The sequence below is a fragment of the Cricetulus griseus genome, chromosome 4 (assembly GCF_003668045.3).
Source record: "Cricetulus griseus strain 17A/GY chromosome 4, alternate assembly CriGri-PICRH-1.0, whole genome shotgun sequence".
In the NCBI taxonomy this organism is placed as follows: domain Eukaryota; kingdom Metazoa; phylum Chordata; class Mammalia; order Rodentia; family Cricetidae; genus Cricetulus; species Cricetulus griseus.
This window is the reverse complement of record NC_048597.1, coordinates 97,776,495-97,801,313: the sequence shown is the minus strand read 5'-3', so window position 1 is coordinate 97,801,313 and position 24,819 is coordinate 97,776,495. Positions and strand designations below refer to the sequence as shown.

Sequence of the window (24,819 nt, the reverse complement as noted above, 5' to 3'; positions counted from 1 at the left end):
TCTTGATTTACGGGGGGACAGATAATCATGAAGCTGCTTGGCTTGAGTGAGTGGTCTGATGGAAGCCAAGGGCTAGTAATAGAGTTGCCTAGATTTTTCACGGGGTCACAACCTGACAGAACCATTGTAAAGTGAAACTATCATAAGAAGAAAATTCATTATGACCCCTAACCCATGGGACATCCTGGCTCAGTAGCAAAACTCTCAGTAGAGTACTGGGTGTTTCTCCTTGTGATTTCTCACTGATAGGGAGCTATGATGATTGGGATGAAAATTCCAGCAAAACCTGAAATACAATCTCTACAGAATAAATATTGCTTTCTCACCACCATGAAACTGAAATGCTAAGGATTTCGAGGATTGTGGGAGGAAGGGCTTGAGAGTCTTGAAGATGCTTCCTCAACAATGTGGTGGTGGGGGTGGCATAGATGGATGGTCGATCTTCTGGAAGTGGGGCTGGGTGAGAAGACAGACCCCAACTGTGAGTGTACTGTCCTATGGCCTGAGGTCTTGGGACTGAAGACGTAGGAGAAGGTGAGCTGAGCCCCAGCGTTAATCTTTCTCTCTCTGCTTGCTGACTGTGGATACAATGTAACGTAGATACAATGTAACGGTCTTGCTTTCCCCTCCACCGTCCAACTGTGAGCCAGAGTAATACTCCCGCCCCTATGATGCTTTTGTTGAGTATTTTGTCACAATAATAAGGGAAAAATTGATACAGTATCCCAACTGAAGACAGGGTCTCTATAAAGGCAACAAGTTAGAATGTAGTCACTATGTAGTCCTTGACACTACATGGCGGGCATCACGTAGAAAAGGGGAATTCAGGGACAGACACACCCCAACCCAGACAGAAAGCCTTGTGATCATAAGGCTATAGCCATTCTGCCCACATCTTGACTTTGGGCTCTCTCTGTTGTAACCATGACACAAAGCACCAGGTTGTCAGGACTGGGTTATGTAGCCTGGGTGAGCAAGCCCTGGAACTGAGCCCAAGTTTGTGCAGAGTCAGCCAGCATCTCCGTTCTTCCCTGTTTGGCACCAGCCATGGCCACTCTGTGACAGCCCTGTGTCAACCTGCCTCCTCTGGACTTGCCCTGAAATGAGGACAGCAAGCCGGGGCCAAGCTGGGCATCAGGCCATCACACCACAGGGGCTAGACGCCACCTACTGTGATCTTCCTGCAACCCTGGGCAACGCCTGCTCCAACCTGTGGGGACTACTTCTTCAGGAGAGCCAGCCTAACCCAGTTATGGGCTCTGGTGATGCAGCATCCATGCCATGGGCAAATTGTTGCTTGGAGGACAGAACCAACTGTGCTTAGGACCTGGGGAATGATTTCTGTGGGGTACGTGCAAGGATTGTGTCCAAAGTGATCTGGTCCCTGCAGTGACCCTGTGGACACCTGCCAACTGTTCACTCTGTTCCCTTTCACCATTGCATTGTTCCATGTTCTCGTCCATGGGGGTGGGGAAGAGGAGTACATGGGAAGTAGATCTGTTTTAGTGTGAGAGAGGGGAGGCAGCTTAGACCCCTGAGATGAAGAGGTCTTTAAACTAGAATGTGAGCCAAGGAGGGATGCCTCAGTTTCTGAAGTGCTAGCTGTGCAAGCCTGAGGACCTGAGTTCAGATCCCCAGCACCCATGGAAAAAGCCAGCATTGAGGCAGAGAATAGGTAGATCCCTGGGGCACTCTGGCCAGTTGTTCCAGTCAAAACCGGTTCAGTGAGAGACCCCAGCTCAGAAAATCAAGTGGAGTCAGCACTCACTGGATTAGTGGGTTATAAAAAAACAAAAACCACAAAAGGACATGAAGTTGGGAGGGAGACAGGGGGTATATTGGGGTTGGGACGGGGGGGGGGGCAGAAGGAGGGGATGCAGGATGGATATCCATGCATGGAATTTCAAAAAAGAAAATAATAGAGAATGATATGGAGGGTGCACCTGGCATTGACCTCTGACCTCCCCATCCACAGAAATATACATACATGTGCATCTACACACTTGTACCTGCACACGTGTGCACCTGCACACACACGTACCTGCACATATGTGCACCTGTGCATGCACTCCCCCAAAAGCTAGCAAACTCACATTGACCTCCACCCTGGAGACTTCTGGATAGTTGCATGTTTCTAGATAACTCTGAACTTGGCCCTGTGACCACACCAGAATGGCTATGTGCCCAAGAAGTTAATTATAATAATGAATCCTGAAAATACCTGTGACTTGTTTCTACTGGGTCTTGTCCTGCATGTGAACTTGCTAAATACACATGTTTTTAGCCTTTCAAAAGTAAAGGAAGGAATGAAGGGAGGGCTCTCCAGAGCTGTCTGGATCTCCGTTGGGAGGTGAAGGGGTGAACTCAGCTATCAGTTGGGAAAAGGGTGGGCAGTTCAGCCTGAGCTAGGGTTATGGGAAAGGATATTGATAGAGAGCCACAGAGTGACTCAACATTCAGAGAATTCTCCATGGTTCCCCATCAAATGCCATGGCCTCACTAGGTGGGACAGCCTGCACCAAGCACACTTGCTTTGGAAACAAACCATTAGCAGAATATGTGGAAGTTCCCACAGGGCTGAACCCAAACACAGGTCTAGGCCATTCAAACCCCATTTCCTGGCTCCATCCTGGATCTGACCACCAGAGAGCAGGACTTGGTGTCTTGGTGTGCATGTGGGGTATGTGTGCTTGTGTGCTCATGCATGCATGTGCACATGAGTGTATATATGTGTGCATGTGCTGTGCATGTGCATGTGTGAATGTATGTCATATTCCTACCTGTTTGTACACATGGATGTAGAGGCCAGCAGTCCCTATTGGGTGTCTCCCTCAATATCTCGACACCTTATTTTTTGAGACAGGGTTTTTCACTGAACTTGCTGGTTGGTGAGACTAGCTGGCCAGCGAGCTGGAGGAATTCTCCTGTCTCTGCCTCCCTAGTACTGGGTTAAAGGTGTATACTCTGTTGCCTGGCTTTTTACCTGGGTGCTGGGGATTTAAACTTGGATTGGAACTCATGCTTGTGCAGCAAGCATTTTCCTGATGGAGCCATCTCCCCAGAGTTGGTGACAGTCTTTGATTAAGTAACCTATAAAGACCAGGGGTCACCAAAAAGACTGCTTCAATAGAGGGAAGAAGGCATTGACTGAAACTATATTATGCCTCTCAGTGCTGTGGACAGAAGGGTCTGTTCAGGAGAAGTTTCTGGAAAGCATGGTTTTGAAGGGTCTGCTTCCTAAGGGCAGTGGGACTCAGCATGGGCCAGCTGAGCCAAGCAAGGTGGGGCAAGTAAGTCAAGTGCTGGCCTTGTACTGGAGGGGTTCATCTCAATGCTCAAGACATCAAAGGTAGCTCTCAGGGAGGGAGGAGCCCACTGGCCTCCCAAGATGTCAGCCAGAACAGAGCCAATGGCTTCTCCCAGGGCCAGCTGGGTGGAATATATGGGTCATGTGGGTACATGACTCACTGAGATCTCACTCCCACCTGCTGCCAATGACACAGTGCAATGGCTGCTGTAAGTGTGCACATGTAGCTTGCTTTAGGAGTGATGCTTCCAGAAGTCAAGGCAAATAACTGATGAAGAAATGATGGCCATGTAGTAAACTCCTTCTGTGATGTGACCACATTCAGTTTTGTCTGTTTTTGAGTAATCTCTTATAAATGCCTATTTTGGTGCCCAGCAGGGCCCCACCCATACCTATCTACCAGCTCTCCAGTTCTCACTGACAGATGATGAAACAAAGGGTCTGAGAGGCCAGGTGTCTGTTTAACTAGGCACAGGTGACAGGACTGGCTGTGTGTACTTAAGAGACTGGTCCTCAGGAGACACAGGTCAAGATGTGGGGGACAGACAGGATGCTGATAAAAGAGAGAGTTGTAGTTTCTTAATCCCAGACTCATGTGCATGATATAATAATTAGCCAAGCTCATGCTTTCAGGCTCCGAAGCAGGCACCATTACCCACTGAACCACCTCACCTGCCCTTGTTCCTGGCTTTAAGGAGAGGTTTTTATTTTTCTCCCTTACAATGATGTTAGCAGCAGGCCTGGTGATCGTGGTCTTCACTGTGTTGAGGTGTGCAGTGTTCATTCATCAATTCTTTGGGTTATTTACTATAAGAGATGATGACCTTATTTTCTAGCCACTTATGAGGCCCCGTTAAGCTGAGGGTGGGCTCTGAGATGGTGGGACTTTGGAACTGTGGTCACATGTCATCTCTAGAACTCACCAGTCCTCCCTGAGACACTAAATCTCTGTGTCTCAGTTTCCCCAACTGTAATATAAGGACAACAGAGGTGTGTGTGTGTGTGTGTGTGTGTGTGTGTGTGTGTGTGTGTGTGTGTGTGTGTATGTGTGTGTATTGCATATACTTGAGTGTACAGGTCACATGTTTGTGACTGCAGAGGCCAGAACAGGATGCAGGGCATTAGGTGTCTTCTCCCTTCACTTTCTGCCTTGTCCCTCCAAGCAGGGTCTCTCACTGAGCCTGAAGCTCACTACATTGTCTAGACTGGCTGACCAGAAAACTTTTGAGATCCTCCTGTCTCCAGCCCCAAATGCTGGGGTTAATAAGCATGTATAGTTGTGCCTAGCTTTTTATGTGGGTGCTGGATTTGAACTTAGGCCCTCATGCTTGTTCAGCAAGTGCTCCTACCCACTGAGCCATCTTGCCAGCCCAGCTTCCTACATAGTTTGTTATCTCTAGAGACATTCCCCAAGTAGCTGTGCTGCTGCTTTAGATAGGGTGTAATAAAAACCATAGTCTACATCATTCTGTGTAGACGCAATGTTGTGAGTAATTTTTGTCTGTGCCCCTATGAATCTATGAGTACAGATTCAAGGCATACAGTACTTTACAACTCTGGGTGGGGCTGAGGATGGAAAGAGACGGCTATCCTAAAGTACTCAGCATAGCGCTGACAATGCTCAGTAAGTACCAGGCACAGCTGCTGTGGTTGCCACCAATATTCCATAGGCTAACTCACTTCATCCCCGCAGGAGGCAATGAGCCCTTGTGATGAGGGGGAGGTTTCAGTTCCATGCTAAGTAGTCATCTGATGGCCATCACCAGTGAGGATGGGGCCATCCTAGCCCCATCTACAGCACTGTTGGGTGCCATGCTATGGCCAAGAAACCCTCGGCTCTAACAGCTGTACATCCCATGGTGGTAGTGTTAACCACCATGGCGGATATATTTATTTTGACATCACTAACAAGCCTGGGTCAGGTCTGACTGAGGTCCCCTGCTGTTACCATGGTCTGGAAACTGTGAGGCAGAGTGTCTGTTCTGTCCTTCTGCTGCCCAGGTCCACAGGGCTGCTGTCCCTTGGCCATTCAACCGAGCAGGTCCTAGGTCTCCCCTGCAGACTAGGGATATGGGTGCAGGAGACTGATTGCTCCTGCCTTGTACTTTGGCATTCAGATGCTAAGGTGCTGGTACTTTCATCACAATGGATTCTGAGATTTTGAAAGCAGCTAGGAATCCCTGGGTCCCCAGGGAGAGGAAATGCCAGCTCCTAGTGAGGTAAGAGGTGGGGAGGGCACTGGAGTGCTTATGTAATCCCTTCAACCAGCATGAGGCTGGAGACAGGATGGGGTGCTGGAGAGAGGGCATAGACCCCAGAGGTAGCCACTTCCAGCCTGGAGCCTTCCCTGCCTGTGCATTGTGGATTGGATGAGTGGTTGATTAGACTCTGAAAGTAGGCATCTGCCTCCAGACAGTGTAAAGTTACTTCTCCATTAGGAGAGCAACCAGGGCACACAAGGGACATGGACAATCAATGAAAGCAGGCATTGAGAGGGGCCAGGTTCCATTCCTAAGGTCCTACAGAGTGTTTTGGCTTAACGGGACATGGCTCTCACAAGCTCACATTTTGAATGGTTGGACCCCAGCGGGTGGTGATGTTGAGAGCTGGGAACCTGGCTAGAGGAAGTGAATCACTGGGTGACTGGCACTGAGCGACAGCTCTGCCCCACTTCCTGTTCTAGCTCTACTTCCTGATCTGCCAAGATATGCACCTCATCTTGCACATCCTCAGCACAAATTGCATCTGGCCCCTGATAGAAGGCAGAATGAGCTGCTTCCTGTGCTCCCAAAGGCTTCCTCGAAACCCATGTGCATAGCCCTGCAGTACAAGCAAGCAGAGAAAAGCAAACTCCACCTTCCCTGCTCTCACGAGCCTCATGACCAAGTGCACATTCATTTGTGTGGCTCATCAGACAGCATGAGAGGTTTACCCTAAGAGGTAACATTGGACCTGAGCTTTAAAGATCAAGTAGGAGTTTGCCCAGGATAAAGTAGATAAAAGTTTCCTGGTAAAAACAAATGATTATGACTGACAAGCTGTGGGTTTGAATTTCTGAGACACTCTACTGGATCTCTGCTGTTCTTTCATGACCACACCCCCTGAGGCACCAAGCTAAGGCCCTTCTGTGATAATCATCATATATAAAATGTTACAGCAGATAAATAACGTGAGACCTGCTGCTCATCTCTTCTCCCTATATTCCCTTATCTCTACTGTGACAGAATGTCTGACCCAGGCAGTTTTCGGGAGGAGAGATTATTTTGGTTACACAGTTCAGCAGGTACAGTCCACCATGGCAGGAAAGACAGAGGTAGGAACCATCTTGGCTGCAACAGTGGCAGGAGTGTGAGACAGGCCACGTCATACAAGACTAGTTCTCTGTTGACTTGCTTCCATGAAAGCCTTGAGGGTACGGATGAGAACCTGATGAGTCAAGAGCTGCCTCCTTATCTCTGGAGCTAGCAAACGTACCCTAAACATGGGTATCAAAGAATGCACTTACTCACTCTCTGTCTTGAGGATTGAACACAGAACCCAACTGAATGCTGGGAAAACACCCTAGTACGTCAGTTATATCCACAGCCCTTGTGTTTTCTTTTTTGAGAAAGGTCTCACTATGTAGCCCACGCTACCTTTGGACTTGCAACCCCCCATCTCAGCCTCTTGAGTGCTGGGGTGACAGGCTGCCACCAGCATGCTCAGTTCCTTCCAGCTCCATTTCTGAAGGCAATGTGGAGCCTGACTTTACAGTCAATGGATCTGGGAAGATAGCGTAGACCAATGGTTTGGAGTTTTCAGTCATGGATTGTGCTAAGTATCTGATGTAGAATGGACCCAACCCCTCACTGCTGGTCTCTGGACCAGTCTCCCGGACAAAGCCACTTGGTCATCTTACTGGGTCCTCCGTGCTCAGCACTCCACTCCATCCTGCTATTGCCACGCTGGCTAAGAAGCCCATCCCCAAACCATTCCTGCCATGTTCTCTGTACTGGGCTCTACTCCTCAAACTACAAGATCAAGGTGATTTTTTATTTTTTAAATTGCCGTTTTAAACAAGGTAGACAGCATGGAAGGAAGTGGTCATAGCCTTCCCTTACTCAGACTTTGCCAGGGACTTCCAGTTGTTTCTAGAAATGTCAAGAATGCTTCTGTTTCTTCCCCAAACTCCTTTCAGCCAAACCCGAAGGCTACCACCAACAGGGCATTAGAAACTCCAATGGTAAACTAACAAATTTCAAAACCCTGCAAATTCAAATTTGCAAACTAGCAAATTTCAAAAGGTTGGGTGTACACTAAACACATAATAATATTCCTCATTTCTTATCTTCCTTGACACACAGGGACCTTTTAGACAATTTCTACCCTTTGTTTATAATAAAGACATGGACAACTACTCAGGTGACTAAGGCAGGAGGAAGGTAAGGTGAAGAACTGCTCAGGCTAGCCAGTGAGTTAAAGGTCAGAGAGGGTAATTTAGGGAGACTTCATCTAAAAGAATGGGGGAGGGGCTGGATGGCTCAGAAGCCAAGTGTAGGTAACACATTAGCAGAGGCCCCATGTTCTATTCCCAACACCCACATTGGCAATCTCACAACTGCTTGTAATTCCAGTTTCGGGAGGATCTGAGACTTTCTTCTGAACTTGGTAGACACCTGAACTCATGTGTACAATACCCACACACATATACACATAACTAAGCTAATAAAAAGGAATCTTAGAAAAATGCAAAAGAATGGGGATATAGCTCAATGGTAGAGTCATCCTAGCACCCCAAAATAAAACTAAACAACAACAGTAACAACAAATGGATACAAAAAGATTTATCTCCTATCCTAACTGTACAAATAAAACTAACAGCATCCATGTGCTAAAAATGACAATGGGCACTTAGTCTTGCTGAGATGGTGACAGTAGTGGGTGTTAGGGACTATCCCTAAGTGAAGAGTCTACTGAGGAGGTTGGCTTTTATAGACTACCATTCTTCTTTGGTGGGTTTAAAGAAGAATGGTCCCCATGGGCTCATATATTTGAATACATAGTCACCAGGAAGAACTTTTAAAAGGATTAGAAGGATCAGGAGGCGTGGTGTTGTTGGAGGGAGCGCATCACTGGGAGTGGTGGGCTTTGAGCTTTCAGAAGCCCATGCCAAGCCCAGAGTCTTTCTCTCTTTCTGTGGGTCAGGATGTAGCACTCAGCTACTGTTCCAGTGTCTGCCTTCATGCTGTATGGTCCCTGCCATGATGACATTGGACTAAACCTCTGGAAGTGTAATCAAGCCCCCAGTTAAATATTCTCTTGAGTTGCCTTGGTGACGGTGCTTCTTTAGAGCAACAGAACAATGACTAAGACACTCCCTAATAAGATAGGCTCACATATGGCTAGATAGTTTATGTTTTAAAGAAGAAACATTGCTATGTTTGTGCAAAACTCTGAAACAATGGCAATAAATAAAAAAAATCAGACTCATTTCTTAGGAAGACAGACTTTACATCTGACAGACTGTGGCAGAGCCTGGGTCTGGCTGGAGGTGCCACTTCCTGTCCATCTTTGTCTTGGGAAGGTTATCAGCACACATGGCTTTATTTTTAATAAAGAAAGGAACTATAAACCAGTGTAGTGGTACACACCCATAAGCCTGGCAGTTGGGAGACTGGGGCCAGAGATTCACAAGTTCAAGGCCAGCCTGGGCTATACTTTAAAAAAACCAAGGGCTGATATAGCTCAGTGTACAGTGCTTTGTACTTGCATGCCAAGCCCCAGGTTCCACTCTCAGGACCTCCCTCTCCTACAACAAAAAGAAATTATGAAGGGATTTTAAAAGACCATAGTTGTTTGTTTTCTTGTCCATGAACAAGAGTTCTCAGTGTTCCAGTGTGACCTTGGTTTGTTTGTTTTTGTTTTGCTGGGGTGGACTCAGCACCTCCTCCTTGTTAAACACGTATTCAGCCACTGAGCCCACCCCACTCAAATATGACCTTGACTTTTGAGGACAGTTTAATGCTATCCACCCCACAAACATTCCTGGGTGTCACCGGCTGCGGGAGAGTCAGCCAGTGGGATTGTGGAATTCCCCACACCGCCTTCTTCCTCCTTAACCATCAGCAACCACTTCCACTGTGGCTCAGGCTTGGCTCACCCAACAATGAAGCCCTGTGGAAAGGCTTGGAGTCCTGGCTCAGAGGGACTGAAAGCCTCCATTTGTGGGTAGGTGCTGAGAAAAGGGGGTACAGCTCCCCTCTTTAAGACCTCCCATGAGTCACCTCATGTGGGGTGAGGATGATTGGCAAGAGACATGGGTGCTTTCCAAGGGTCACTCTGGCCTGGCCTGTCAGCTGCCGGGGCAAGAGAGAAGTAGCTGTTGGTCTCCGGCCAAGCTGAGGCAGTCTTAGAAAGGGATAGAAGGGATGGTGACTCAGCTGTCAACACACATCTCAGCAGATTGGCAAGGACCAAAATACTCGGTAACAGATGGAGCTGGCGAGGCTGTGGGCAAACAGCCCCCCCCCCCCCGCTCCCGCCACTTATCTGGTAAGATGGGTATAGCCACTGGGTTGTAAGTGGAAATGACTTTTGACTCAACTTTAACACTTCTAGGAATTTTTTTTTCTCCTAAGTCTGCTCTGGTGCCAAATGAGGCATCTATATAATGCCACACGGGCCAGCTGTCACAGCCAAAGAGCGGCCATAGCACCAAGTGTCCATTATGAAGGATTTATTCAATAGAGGTGGCATAGCCTCACAGTGAAGTATTATACAGCTATGAAAAAGAACCAGGCCTTCTGTACTGGCTACTTTTCTGTCAACTTGACACAAACTAAAGCCATCAGAGAGGCGGGACCCTCAGTTAAGTAAATGCCTAATAAGATTGGGTTGTAGGTGAGCCTGTTGGGCATTTTCTTAATCAGTGATTGACATGGGAGGGCCCAGCCCATTGTGGGTGGTGCCATCCCTGGGCTGGTGGTCCTGGGTTCTATAAGAAAGCAGGCTGAGCAAGCCATGAGGAGCAAGTCAGTAAGCAGCACCCCTCCATGGCCTCTGCTTCAGCTCCTGCCTCCAGGTTCCTGCCCTTTTTGAATTCCTGTCCTGACTTCCTTCAGTAATGGATTATTATCTGGAAACTGTAAAGTGAAACAAGCCATTTCCTCCCCAAGTTGCTTTTGGTCATGGTGTTTATCACACCAAAAGAAACCCTAATTAAGACACTGTCCCCTTTTACCTTCTCCTAGACCTGTTAATACATGAAAGAGCACAGACGTGTGCAAATGTACTTTCATTTGTTACAAAGGTATGGAAATAACACAAGCGTCATTTGTCTGTTTATACATGAGATGTTAGAAATGACAAAAAAACCAATACTGTTATTGTTGGTCTCTACGGTTGGTATTGAGGGGGGGAGGTATTAGTGAGGCTATTTGGTGGCTTTAGATTTATTTTTTTATAAATATCTTTAGATTTATAAATTTATAAAAATATTTAGAGTCTTATATGTTTCATGTCTTTAAAACAGGCAACTCGAGTGCCCTTCCTGGTAGTAACAGGAAGGTAAAATTTGGAAAAGTGGCAAGTTCCCAAACACTCCCAAACATGGCACATCCAGATTTGAAGCTGATCTTCCCACCCCAGCCCTCATGGCTTAGCTTCCATGCCAGTGGCTCTGGGATCCCACGTTCCCGTCCCCTCTCTCACCCCCACCCAAAAGGGGCAACCAGTGCTATCACTTACCTGCTCCTTCTCTGAATATGGGTTGTTGAGGACCACTGGGACGCTGCCCTTCCCCCACAGGTCATTGAAGACTCGGTCATTCTCACTGCCCAGGGGCAGAGCTTTGTGCAGCTTGCCATCCAGTTCTCTGAAAGGCAAGGGGAGTGGAGGGAAGGGTGAGGAAGAGTGATAGCAGGATAGTGGCCTTGATCTGGGAGTCCTGCATTTGTACAGGAGCTCAGATCACTTGCCGGTCTCTCTGGGTAGCCTGTGGGCCCACACATCTTCATCAGGAACTGCCCCCTCCCCCAGTGCTGTGGGAAGGCAGTTTCTGGGCTCGTGTGCAAGGCTTGGTGTCTGTGACTTCAGTGTGGCTGCCACACACACATTGCTCACCCCTCCTCCCACTTCCCAGGCCTGAGAATCCGGAGTCTTCCCATATCTGTCATCATCACCACCCCTACCCACCTGGAACAGCTCATGATGAGAAAGACAGGGCATGGGATGGGTGGGAATCCTGTGGGCCAGACCCAAGACTCATTCTGACCTTGACCAAGGCTTTGGGCTTCTTAAAAAAAAAAATCACCAGCTTTGGCGACCCAGCAATGAAAATAATAGCACTCATAATGGCAACTGGAGTCAGTTACCATTTATCACATGTTAAGCAGTATACATGTGGTTCACAAGTGTGTGTGTGCTCAGGAGTATGTGGAGGCCAGAGGTGAGCCTCAGGTGCTATTCCTCAAGAGCCATCCAGCATGCTTTATGAGTTTCTTACAAGTAAAGAGATCATGGACTTGATGGGACCACAGAATAGAAAACCCTATCCATCCCCTTGCCTCTGCATCTCCAGTGCCTGGGAACCTTGCTTTATGTGAATTCTGGGAACCAAACCCAGGCCTCATATTTGCAAGCAAACTCTGTACCAGGTGAATGGTCATCTGGTCCCTTTGTGTGTGTTTGACTCATCTAACCCTTGAGAGGGTCCATGGGGTGGGAGTGAGAATTAGCCACCATCACCATCATCACACATTTACAATGCTGCAGATAACACTTGAGATGATCCACGGGTGGGAGCGAGGATTAACCACCATCACCATTGTCACACATTCACGGATGGTGCAGATGGGAAACAGAAGTGAGGGACTGTGGAGGGTTAGAGCTGCTGTCAACTTCAGAGTCCAGGGTGAGCTGGAAGACAAGCCTCAGGCCATGCTGGTGGGGAATTATCTTGGCTGGGTCAACTCATATGGAAAGACCCATCTGCACTGAGGGCATGACTGCTCCCAGGGAGGAAGGACTAAAGAAAGTGAACTGAGGTCCAGCATTCATCACTCACTGCTTCCTGACCGCGCACACAATGTGACTAACTGCCTCAAGCTCCCGCTGCCTTGACATTCCCACCATGATGAACTATACCCTAGAACTGTGAGCTATACTCCCCCCTCGCTTAAGTTGCTCCTGTCTCATTATTTTATCACTGCTATAGGTGAATAACTTATTCAGGGCCAAGGCCACAGGCGGTCGGTAGTAAAGCCAAAGCTTTGAGCCTGCTGCTTACATTTACTCTGAAGTAGAGGCCTTTAGTGTTGTCTCTACTCACCATCACTGTCACTATCATCACCACCCTCAGAAACAAACCTCAGGCTTTCTCTCCTCGTCAGCAGTAACACCGATACCAGTGACACCATCACTGTCATCATCATGATCTTTGTCACATCATCACCATCATCATTGCTATCCAAACCATTGCCATCACTATCATTTTTGCCATCAACACCATCAGGACTATCATCAGCACCATCATGATCACCTTCATCACCATCAGTGGCACCCAAACAATCACCATCACTATCTTCTTCTCCATCACCATGATCAGCATCGCTATTATGACCACCATCATCACCATCATCATGACCATCCTTCCTCATTGCAGTGGTTTGAAATAGCCCCCAAAGGTAGCGGCACTATTAGGAAGTGTGGCCTTGCTGGAGGAGGTGTGTCACTGTGGGAGTGGACTTTGAGGTCTTCTATGCTTAAGTTGTGCCCAGTGTCACAATTCACTTCCTGTTGCCTGTGGATGAAGATGTAGAACTCTCAGCTCCTATAGCACCATGCCTGTCTGCATGCGGCCATGTTTCCCATCATGAGAATAGACTAAACCTCTGAACTGTGAACCACCCAAATTAAATGTTTTCCTTTATAAGAGTTGCCGTGGTCATGGTGTCTCTTCACAACAATTGAAACCCTAAGGCACTCATTATCACCATCATTGCTACCCAAGCCATCATCCCCATCTTCATCCTCACCATCATCATCACTGCTACTATACCAGCAACATCACGATCACCATTACCGTCGTCATTTTCCTCATACTCTTCATCATGACTACCATCAGCATCACCAAAATAATCACAAGAGAAAGCTGAGGTGCAGATACAGGAAATCATTAGCTCAAGTCACATGGTCCTCAGCCACAGGCTTGTGCCTGACTCCAGAACCTAATCTCTTGCATATGAAGCCCCATGGCTTCTTGCCCTTTCTTCTGACTGTCCCAGGCTGAGTCTATGTCAGCAGAGTCCTGTAGGGTAGCCATCCTCAGAGATGAAGACTGGACCACACTGCCCAGATGCCTGTGCCACGTCTGTCCTGCTCTCCTGCTACCCTCTGCTGACCCTGCATCCAATTGCAGTTGTACCTCATTGTCACATCTCATCCCCAACTTCAGGCCACTCAACTACTTTGTGTCCCCTGTGGGTACTGGTCCCAGGCATTGGGGGCCATCTCTTGTCTAGCTCTCTGTGTTCCCTTCCCAGCTTTGGGGACTTCCCCCACCCAGGTCTGTGTGGATTGTTATCTGGGATGAACCAGGAGTTGGGAGGTTGGTTCTGAGTGCAGCACCCTGAGTGGTAACCCTTCCCACTGCTGTGACAGAGTCAGACTACCCCTCCTGGCTGGGTTTCTCTTAGTCCCTCTGGCTCATGGCACAGCCACTTCTGTTCTTCTGCTGGGTGAGGATTACATCATCAGAGGGAACATTCTGTCTCACCCTCTTTAAAATGTCACCAAAAACGTCCCTGGAGTGGTTCTTGATGGCCAGCATTTCTCAAGTCAACGGATTACCTGTGCAGCAATTAACTAGGGAAGGGCCGTAGAGAGTCGCTTCAAATGTCACTCGGCTCCATTTCAGCTCTGTCATTCCTGAGCTGACAGTGTCATGTGACCACAAATGGGGCCTCAGCAGACAAGGGAAGAGGTTAATGCATTTGGGGACATCTGTAATGTACCAGGTACTTGTACACAGTTATTTCATCTGATTTCAACAGCCATTCACGGCTCTTGGTTACAGATGAGAGAGCAGTGCCCAGAGAGGCAGTGTGTGTTCCCCAGAGGCCCACAGCTTGAAGCTGAGCTGAGGTATGAAACTAGGTCTGATTGATGACTGCTAGCTCACATCCCTTCTGAGATTAAAAAGGGGTGCAGGAAAGACAAGTCAAGATACTTAGAATCTCAGCTACAAGTGACAGAGTGAGAACACCAGCATTCGTGAGGTCCATCACCCAGGCAACTCTGAGGTGGATCCTCTTGTGACCTTGAGGGAAGGAGCTCACAGATTTAACATTTATTTTTTATGTCCTTCCTTCCTTCCTTCCCTCCTTCCTTCCTTCCTTCCTTCTGTCCATCTTTCTCCCTCCCCCTCTTCCTCCTCCTCCTCCTCTTCTTCCTCTTCCTCTTCCTCTTCTGTTATGAACACTTGGGTGGTTGGGCTAAACACTGATTTTAGATGATGAACAGGGAATGGGCATTTTTAGTTAGAGCCTAGGGAATGTCAGAGCTGAGCTATCAGGTTTCCATGCACTCAGGACAAATTCAGGAGTAGAACCCCTGACCCAAAGTCTGTAGGAGAGGAGCTGGGGTGGACCTGGTACCTCAGGGGTTCATCTGCATGATGAGGGCTCCTGAAGTATCTCATGGTGTCTGCTCACAGTGGCACACATGTATCATCCATAGTGGGGAGTGGGCAAAACCAGGCCTGACCCTTGGCTTTGCTTATTAAGCTGGGTGAGTCTGGACACAGAACCAGCCTCAGGGTGTCTTTTGTCACATGATGACAGCATAGGCAATGACTGAGTGACTGGACCCTCCTGGCACAAAGCTGGGGCAACCTGCTAGCGATTCTCCTTCCTTCTTGGATTCTTTGTTATAGCTTCATTAGACAGGATAAATAAACTTCTAGTCCTTTGAGGTCATTGTCACTGTCCAGGCAATAGCCAGTCATGATGACATGCTTTATGCCTACACCATCTGGTAGGGTCACTAGCCACATGTGGCCACTAGACACTGCAGAAGTACAAGTCTGAAGTAAATGTAGTTAGATTCCCATAATCCCCAACCCTGATTTACACTTTCCCTTCCTCTGTGTGCCCTTTAGTCCACCCTAGACGAGTGCTGTCTCTGCTCCTCCTTTGGAGTATAAGGGGCACCCACCTCTGCTGGGTACTACATGAGATCACATATATACAGTACCTGGCACACAGTCAGCACAAACAAGACACTAACTACAATTATATTCCTTAACATTGAAGGAAATTGCAGCTCAGAGAGATTGGGTCACTTGTCCAAGGTCACACACAGCCAGTGAGAGGAGCTTGCTAAAACTGATTTTTTTTTTCTTTTTCTTTTTCTTCTTTTTTTTTTTTTTACACTCTTATCGTACCTGGTCAACCTTGGGAATGGGGACTACATGGGGGATCCGAGAGATATATCTGGCTAAATCACATATTCATAAAGAGTTTTGGGTATTTTCTTAAAATTTAATTACAATTTATAAATTTATTTGAGCATGAGAGAGAGAGAGAGAGAGAGAGAGAGAGAGAGAGAGAGAGAGAGAGAGAGAGCATATATATGGAGATCAGGACAACTTAGGGTAGTCTATTCTCTTCATCATGTAGTCTGGGGATCAAACACAGGTCAACAACCTTTGCAGCAATCACTTTTACCTGTGCTGCCATCTTGCTGGGCCCAGAACTTTAAATTCAGATGCTAGATACTCTCAGCCAATGAAGTGAGAGCATTAACTCCATCCACTGGTTAAATTCAGCTTGGTGATGGTTTTTTATTATTTTCCCCTGTATGTGGGGAAACACCAGGAACCTGCTGAAGCAGGGAGCAGCTTGTCTCTTGACTTTTGGCAAGGGTGGATGGATGATTTTATTTTGTCATTACTCATGAGTCCAGGGTCTGCCTGCCCCAGCTGCCTTGAGTCACCTTGATGTTGCTGGGACTGTCTGGGCCTCAACTGTTAAGGTTTGGAGCCAGAGACCTCCTTACAGTGGGCTCTGTCCCAGGCATTGAGGTTTATTGAGCTTCCTGTCTCCTATACCCATCCCATGACACTAACAGTGCCACACCTCATGATGACAAAGATATCTGTGTACACTGTGCTGAGATGTGCACAAGCCGAGCATCAGGTCAGTATCCAGAACCTGCTGGTCCTCAGCACAGGGTACTCGGGAATCAAGGTCCATATATTTTCACAGAATGGATGGGTAGCCTGGTCTGACTCCCCAGAAAGCTCGCATGGCTGACCACTGGCCAAGCCTGAGGACCTGGCAAGGAGCAGGTGAGTCAGGCCTGTGTGCCAGCTCAGAGAAGGTAGAGGCAGTTACCAGACGATGGGGCCGCTGTGGAGCAGCTGGCCTTGGCAGAAAGCCTGCCCCAGCTTTCCATGGATATGTTGGCTAATTCATCTCCATCCTCCCTGCCATGCACTAGCCTTTCATTGCTGCCTTTGACCTGGTCTCAGATGCTGGGGGCCGAGTTAATATGGAGTTAATATACCATATTTATGGAGGTGGGATGTGGGAATCTTGGCCAAGCTTTCCCCTTGGCTTACCCTGATGGGGAGGTCTTGTTAAACAAATGCCAATGTTTTTCTCTTTTGAGACAGGCCCAGGCTGACATTAAACTCACTGTGTAGTCAAGGATGTCATTGAACTTCTGAGCCCCCCCGTTCCACCCTGAGTGTTAGGATTACAGCGTAGGTCATCACACCTGCTTCCCATGATGCAGCACTGAAGCAAGGGTTTTGTGCATTCTGGGCAAACACTCTAAACCCTCAGCCATGCTTTTTATTGTTTGAGACAGCCTTACTGTATCGCCCAGGTTGGCTTCAAACTTGCCACCCTCGTGCCTCAGTTTTCCAGGTCTTGAGATTACAGTATGTACCACCAGGGTAGGCTGTAAAGTCTGCTTTTGACAACAAATCCTACGAGGGAGACTGAAGCTGGGACGAGAGGCGGGGCACTGGGGTTCAGTCATCACCATGACTCTAATTACCGATACCCACAAGCTAGGCTGGACCCTTAAACCTACACCTGCAAGAGTAGGTAAGTAAAGAGTTTGGGGTGATAGGCTGGGTTTGGATGCTGGAGGGCAGGAGAGTTCCTATGCACTGACCCAACGTCTATTCCATCCTGGACATGGAGAGTGTTAACAGCCAGCCTTACTAGATACACAGAGCAGGTGCCCTCAGTAACTTTGAGTGCTACATTTCTGAAAAACAGTGAGGTTTGGGAGATGGTTCAGTGTGAAAGCATGAGGACCTGAGTTTGATTCTCAGTGCTCACACAGAAAGCTCCTCCCACTGTTTACCCTGCATCTCTTGGAGCCTTCCATCACTCCCTTGAACCCCTTATGCTGGTCCCTGCCTCAGGATCTCAGTTCCCTCTTGTCAGGCTCCCCTCTCCCTGGCGTTCACACGACTGGCACCTCTGTCTTCCCCCACCTAACATTCTCCTCACTCCTGAGCTACTTCCCCCAAATCTCTGGCCTATTTCCTCCCTGGCATGAGTCACTGAGAGAGATGACGGCAAATGTCTATTTGTCTATTCTTCATGTCTCTGATGTGACTCGGGGAGGGCAGAGCTTCCTCAGCGAGTCCCCGGCTCTGAGAGAAGAAACAGGGGCGAGACTATGCTTGCTCGAAATTTCACTGGGTGGAAGGCGGCAAGAAGCCCGCTGGGGACAGGGCAATTTTGGGGAGGTAGACATGTGAGTTCTGCCACAGCTCGTTCAGGATGAAGGGATGAGTGTCCAAGTGACAAGACAGAAAGGGGACAAGGCAGTGAAGGACAGATTGGGGAAGACACGCGTGTCTGATGAGGGGGAGAATGGAAGTCGCTCTGGGTTGTGGTGTGGAAGTTTGTGGGAGAGCTCTTGTAGTCCCATTTGGACCTCTGTATGCAGTGTGTGCCAACTCAGGCAGTCTGGAGCCAGCCCAGCCGAGGGGCACTCTGAGGTCACTGTGTGTATTTGTGCATGTGTGTGTGTGAGCATGTGTGTGCACACGTGTGTGTGAAGGTCACTGTCCACCTTCTTTGTTGAGACATTATCTCCCTATGGCGGAACTCTCCAATTAAGCAGGGCTGGCTGATCGGTAAACTGTGCAGGGATCTGGCTCTTTCCGTCTCTCTAGCACTTTTTATGTGGGCCTGAGGTCTGAGACCCTGGCCTTCATGTTTGTACAGCAAGCACTTTACCCAGGGAGCCGTCTCCCCAGCCCCTTCTTGGACACCATTATGGCTAGCAAACACTAATCAGCTACACAGAAATAGGCCAGTCACCTTGCCCTGCTATAGGAAGAATGGATGGGGGATCCTGCTTTTTCCATGATGATGGCTGGAAGGGAAACCCTGCAGAACACATACATCAGAGAGGCTCTTCTGTAACGTAGGGAGGCCTCGGTGACCCTTTCAGACTCAGAAGAAATATTCTGTGGCCAGTAGCCAAACACACTGGGAGCAATAGAGGTCAAGAGCACAGCCTTGGGCCTGAGCCTGGTTTGGTTGCTTGCTAGCTGTGTGGCCTGGAATAAACAACAGAACCTCTTTGATCCCTGCTTTATTCATCATGGAATATGGAATATCCCTTTAAGAAGGGATCAACATACAGATGTTAGTGTGGGGCCAGCCTCTCTGGGAGTGGTCAGCAGAGATGGGCATGCAACATCATCCTCCAACTCAGGCTTGCCACAGAGTGGGTGCCCTGCATATACCCCCACCGCAGTTGCTTCTTTTGTCCTCTTACCTTCAGACACTTACTGGGAAGCCTGTAGGTTACAAGCAGGGCTCTGTGACTCTGGCTAAGTGGCTTCAGCTCTCTGAGCCTCGGTTTGCCCATTTAGAAAAGCTGGCTGAAGCCATGTGTCCTACTTCTACAGAAACATTTACACAACCTCTGAAGATGTGCTTAGGGACCGACCAAGTGCCTTGCTAAAGTGAATGGGGGGCGTGCAAGTTGGTTTCCTGATTATAGGGCCAGGATGACCGGCTGTTCCAGATGGATGCTGGACCAGGGACCTTGGCCTCCTTAGAACCCTGCCTCAGGGCAGCAAGCTGGGCAACCTTGATATCCTCTGACACTTTTTAAAGTGACCGCTCTCAAATACAGAAGGTAGCAGAAGTCTGAGTTTACAGCCTCCTGGGGCCACCTGGCTCCTGGGGTGAGGGAGATGGGGCTGTCATTCTAGAGTAACATATCACATTTGGTCCCTATAAAGCTTAGTGATGGAGCAGAAAGTTAAGTCCACTCATAGGAGGAATGAAGGACAACAGAGTTGAGACAGGCAGCACCCTGAACTAGCAAGTGGCTGCTGCTCCCAGTGGCCTTAGGAGTCACTGGTTGGTGAGTGTGCCCTGGATGTGGGATCTGGGTAGAGTACCCCATTGTCTCCCAAGTGGCTCAGCATGGAAACAATTCATCCAGTCTCCAAGTTGCCAGTGCCAACCCTCAGCCCCAAACAGCATCTGGTCAGGGAGGTCACTGTGAGTGCAAGATATTCCCCATATCTGTTCCCACCAAGGGTCTCTGATGGTCTCAGGGATGCCAGTGTGAGACTGACCCCAAGGACAATGTGACTTTGGGCTTCTGGTTTCTAATTTAAAACATTGACTCTGGCATTTGATTTCGGCCCCCAGGAGTCTGTATGGCAGTGGGTTGGAGGACATCCTGGGCTGTTGCTCTCTGGGTTCAGAGGTGCTCCTTGCATTGTGGAAGTAGTACCATAGGGGGTAGAAGGACATGCCATGCCAAGGATAAGTCCCACCTAAGGACAAAGAGTCTCAATAGCCACGGGATCTTCCATGTAGACAGAAGCAGGCAGACGTTCCTGGGCTCTGTCTTATGACATGGATGGCTTCTATCTTCCATGTGTGAACTTACTGAAACTGGGAGTACCAAGTGAAGCCAGACTGACCTGCTGTCTCATTGGAAATCGCCCATTTCAGAAAACTGTATCACAAATTTTGACAACTCCGTGGTACTTGAAATGCCAAGATGACACATGTATGTTCTTCTATACCTGATGCTCCTGTGTGTGCAGCTGTTCCAGGTCCGGGCACACACCTTTGACCTGCTGGCTGAGGGCCCACATGGGCATCAGTACTGTCGATTGCTGGCTCTCTCTTTAAGAGATTGGCACAGCCCTTTATTTATATCACAGTTAGGACATGAAGTTTCTGAAAATGTCAAGTAAGGAAGGCTATACCAACCACATGCTACTAAGGTGGGCTTGGGTGTGGCATGAGTATGAGTCACCAAGCTAGGGGTGTAGGTGTCATTAAGAAATGTCACCCATTCCCTAGAAACTGTTCCTCTGAGTGGCTTTCCAGGACTCTGCTCCTTCCTGGATGGCCTTCTCTCAAATCTTGTCTTATCTATGACTTTGGGTCAAGCCACTCAGCACATGCAAGGTGAATCTGGGGGGGGGGTAGTGGTGGCAGAAGGAGGACAATAATGGGGGAAATATTGTACAGAGCCATTCCCAAGTCAAAAAGATGGGTGCAGGGGCAATGTCCTATGTCACACTGCTTGCACCTTCCTTGGAGGAAGAAAAGTAGGTGATGGCTTCTATAGAATGGAGTGTGGCACTCCTTTTACAGACTCCTTTTACTCTATAACTACACCAGCACCCAGGTTCTGGAAGGCAACCATGCTCACAACTTATATCATGGTGCTATGCCAAGAACCTTGTATGCTATGTGGCACCTTTGTGTCTTCTGTGTCACCTGAGGTATAGGGTCAAATTAGCCACATGGTGGGGAGTACCCAGGACCCATTGTGTGTCCTCTGGGGGAAAGCCCTACATCCTATAGGGCTTGGGGGTGCAATCGTGCCTGAAACAGAACCCAAGGGGTCCTTACATACATAGCCTCAGGCCCAGCTGCAAATCACAGTCAAATGTATGAAACATGAATATACCCGATGGTCTGCTGCCATTGGCCAGGACCTCCACCACCCTGGTAGAGTCTCAGTGAAAACTCTCTGATCTTCACTTCTGTTGAGGAATAGGGTTAGTTGACTAGGGCCAGCTAGTGTCATAAGCACAACAGATACAACTCTGGGATCCTGGAGCATCACACACAGCTTCAGTGAGTTTCACAGATGTGTGCAGGGTTTGAATTCTGAGTGGCCCCATCCCTGTCTTGGCAGCACAGAGCAGGGCTATTGGGTTTGATGGCGGAAGAGGCAGAGGGAATTCCCTAATTGCGGGATACACAACTCTCTGACTGCCAAGGCCAGCTGCTCTTTCCTCCCTTGGAAGGAGCTGGCAACACCCACAGTTCTGCCGGGTCCCTTCAACCAGACTCCGAAAACAGTGGTTTGGTGAACAAGAGGGGTCATTCCCAATGATTTACGTTCTACCCCCAGGGTCTAAGACTGGAAGACTGTGACTTAGGGGCATTGGAACTAATTCTGTGGTCTTTCCCTCTCCTTGGAAGCCTCCCTTGTCCTTAGCTGGCTACAGAGTGGGGTGTAGACTTCAGCTCTTTCCTGCTCTCCTCCAGGACCCTGGTATAAGCTACATGCCAAGTGAGCCATATGTGCCCGTGTCTTACAGTCCCTGACCAACATCAACAAGTCATCTCCATCTCTGTGAACCCCACTCTTGACACGTCTTTCCCCCGTACCACCTTATTGGACTTTGGGAGCATTCATGGGACAAACATGAAGATGCAATCCCCTGGACCATGATTATTAATGACTCCAGGTTTCATGGCAAGAGCTGCATCTTCAAAAGGAGGTCCACTCACCTCACATGATTGGAATTTCCGGGGAGACATAAAGGGTGACCAAGCCATGCGAGTGGGCAGGCTGGCCCCTGGGTTGCCAGGTAAAGCCTCCACATGCACACCGGCACACAAGCACACACTTGCACACCCGAGTAGCTTACCTGTCCACCTGGACTCCTGTGTCTTTCATCTCTGCTTTGGCTGGTCCTCCTCTGTTGGCCACTTTGCCCCCACTGTTGAGGAGGCTGAGCACAGGTTCTATCTCTTTGAGCAGTTCGTCATGTTCCCCACTGTCCTGGAGATTGGCCGTGGTACTTTTCATTGTAGGGTCAATAGCCAGACCATTAGCCTGGGAGACTGAGCCAGATTCCTGTCCATTGCCTTGGGCATGCTGAGGCCCATTACCAGGACCTGTGACCCTGCCTGTTGCTAATGGCTGGTCTTTGCTGGCTGATGTTTGGTGGGAAAGATCGACAGCTTTGGTGGAGGGACCCAGGGGCTGGGTCACCCGGATGGTCTTGGGGGTTCCATCCCCTGTGAAGGTTGTTTCTAGGTGTGTAGTGAAGCCCTCAGGACCCCTCAGAATGAGGACCACATGGGTCTCAGAGGCAATGCCCCTGAGCACCTCCAGGGCGCTGTCATAGCTGAGGTCCACCAGGGGCCGGCCATTGACGGCAAGAATGATGTCTCCAGCTTGGATAAGACCGCTCTGCTCCGCGGCACCTCCTCGAATCAGATCTGAGATGATTACGGGTGGCTTGCTGACCCGTTCCTTCACCAGGAAGCCCAGACCCCCAACTTTGCGTTTGAAGAGACGGACAGAAATGACATTGGGTTGGATCTGCTGAACCCCAAATGTGTGCTCTTCCATGGTGTCTGTGTCCTTTGGAAGGTGTCCAAGCTAAGATGACTCTGGCAGGGAACCTGAGCTACTCTGGGAAAAGAGCTGGTTGCAGAATTTCAGTCGCCTCTGTCTTTGACGTCAACTTGGCGTCACCTGCTCATTGCCATTCGGCCTTGGGTGGCATGATTTCATGTGTCCCCACCTCCTTCCTTGCTCTCTAAGGAAGCCAAGGTTGACCAGGCAGACGTCAGGAGCAGTGAAGGGACGTGTCCCCAAGCAATAGGGCAGGAAGACTGGAAGCTGGCTGTGTCTTATGACTGTGTCTAAAGTGACGCACAAGCATGGGGACTAATCTCTGGGCATCTTGGTCACCAGTTTGTCAAATGCAGATGTGATGTAGGTTTCCTAGAGGTCAGAAGGAAGATGAGAGTGGATGAGAAGAGAGAGGGAGAGTGGGGCATCCGCTACACCTCAGAGCTGGGATGGAAGACACCGAGTCACAGATGCCTGGAGTACTGAAGCCAAGCCTGGGGCATGGCTGGCCTTCCTTAGGTGGACATTCACCTTTTCCAGTTAGCAATGGCTACCTGGCTTTATCCCTGTGATCAAAGCCCTCAGGGACCAAATGGCCTCCATGGGGACACCACAGCCAAGATGGCTAGGCAACCCCAGAGACCCAAGGGTAAGATTTCTCAACCTTTGATCTTTCCCAGCATGGGAGCCAATGATCTGGCTTGTCACATTGTCCTTAGTGTCCTAAGTTTTATAAACACTCCCCATTCACATCTCAGAAGTTCCTCTGGCACCAATCTTTGAGCTCTCCACTCTGGAACCTCCCCACACCAACCTCCACCTCCACCATCACCAGGAACAAAACCTACCGGACAGATACAGATGCTGCATCAAGTGGTACCCTGGATGGAGGATTCCAGCTAATGCTCAAAGTGCTGCATCAAGTGGTATCAACTAACTCTCTCAGCCATTTCTCTCATCATTAGCTCATTTCAATTTCAAAAATAGACACTTCATCATGCTATGAACACTTCTGATACAAGGAGCTAGGTCCACACAAAACTCTGGAACACATTTGTTCCCTGCATACCACAGAAAAAAATCCCAGTGAGGGAATATGAGGAAGACAGACTGTGACCTTCTGGGCTTAGCAATGGCATATAACAAGCTCAATCAATATCCACTGATGGAAGAGGAAAAAACCAAAATGAAGACTCACGCGGACGCTTCTCAACAGTTATTTCTCCTCCTTTGATGTTCACAGAAACCCGTCCCTAAACCTGGAGCCCCAGCTTGGAAGAAGGTTGGGTGCCTTGTCCGAGGTCCCACAGAGTGGATGATGGAGGAATGGACCAGCTTCCCTTTCAAGCCTGAACTTTGAATTCACCTGCTAATTACTTCCAATGTATATTTTCACAGCTCCATATTTATTTCTCTAAAATGTGCTCGGTTTTCAAAGCCTCTGTTGTCCCAGTGTAGAGACTTGGGGTGTTTTGCGGGTGTCAAAGGCCAACAGGGGCCAAGCGAGCCGTATGTGTGTGGGGGGTGGGGTGGGGTGTGTGTGTGTGTGTGTGTGTGTGTGTGTGTGTGTGTGTGTGTGTGTGTGTGATGTGTCAGTGGTGGGTGGGGTGGGGATGGGGGGGTACAAGGCAATCCTTTGGTCCATTTCTCTCCTCCCCTCTAAGCCCCAGTCTACCCATATCCTCAGCCTCCTTTCTGCATCCTCACCATGCCTTCGCACAAGGAGGAATACCCATCTGCCATCATGACTAACAAATTAGAATCTCGCCTTATTTCCCTTTTAGCAACTTCCCAGGGCCACTCCAGGGTTGAGTCTGCTGGCACAAGTGCCCACTGCCTCGGGGAACAGGAGTTGACTA

At 48.8% G+C, this 24,819-nt stretch overlaps 1 protein-coding gene across 1 annotated transcript in view; it reads right to left on the bottom strand.

Moving 5' to 3' along the window:
• Nos1 (nitric oxide synthase 1) overlaps positions 1-22,954 on the bottom strand; it is a 79,042-nt gene extending 56,088 nt beyond the window's left edge. The window contains exons 1-2 of the mRNA XM_035444176.1: positions 22,245-22,954; positions 11,033-11,159 (exon numbers count right to left, since the gene is read on the bottom strand). Of these exons, the coding sequence (XP_035300067.1) occupies positions 11,033-11,159; positions 22,245-22,954 (837 nt within the window). The remainder of the gene's footprint in view (positions 1-11,032; positions 11,160-22,244) is intronic.
• Between the last annotated feature and the right edge of the window lie 1,865 nt (positions 22,955-24,819).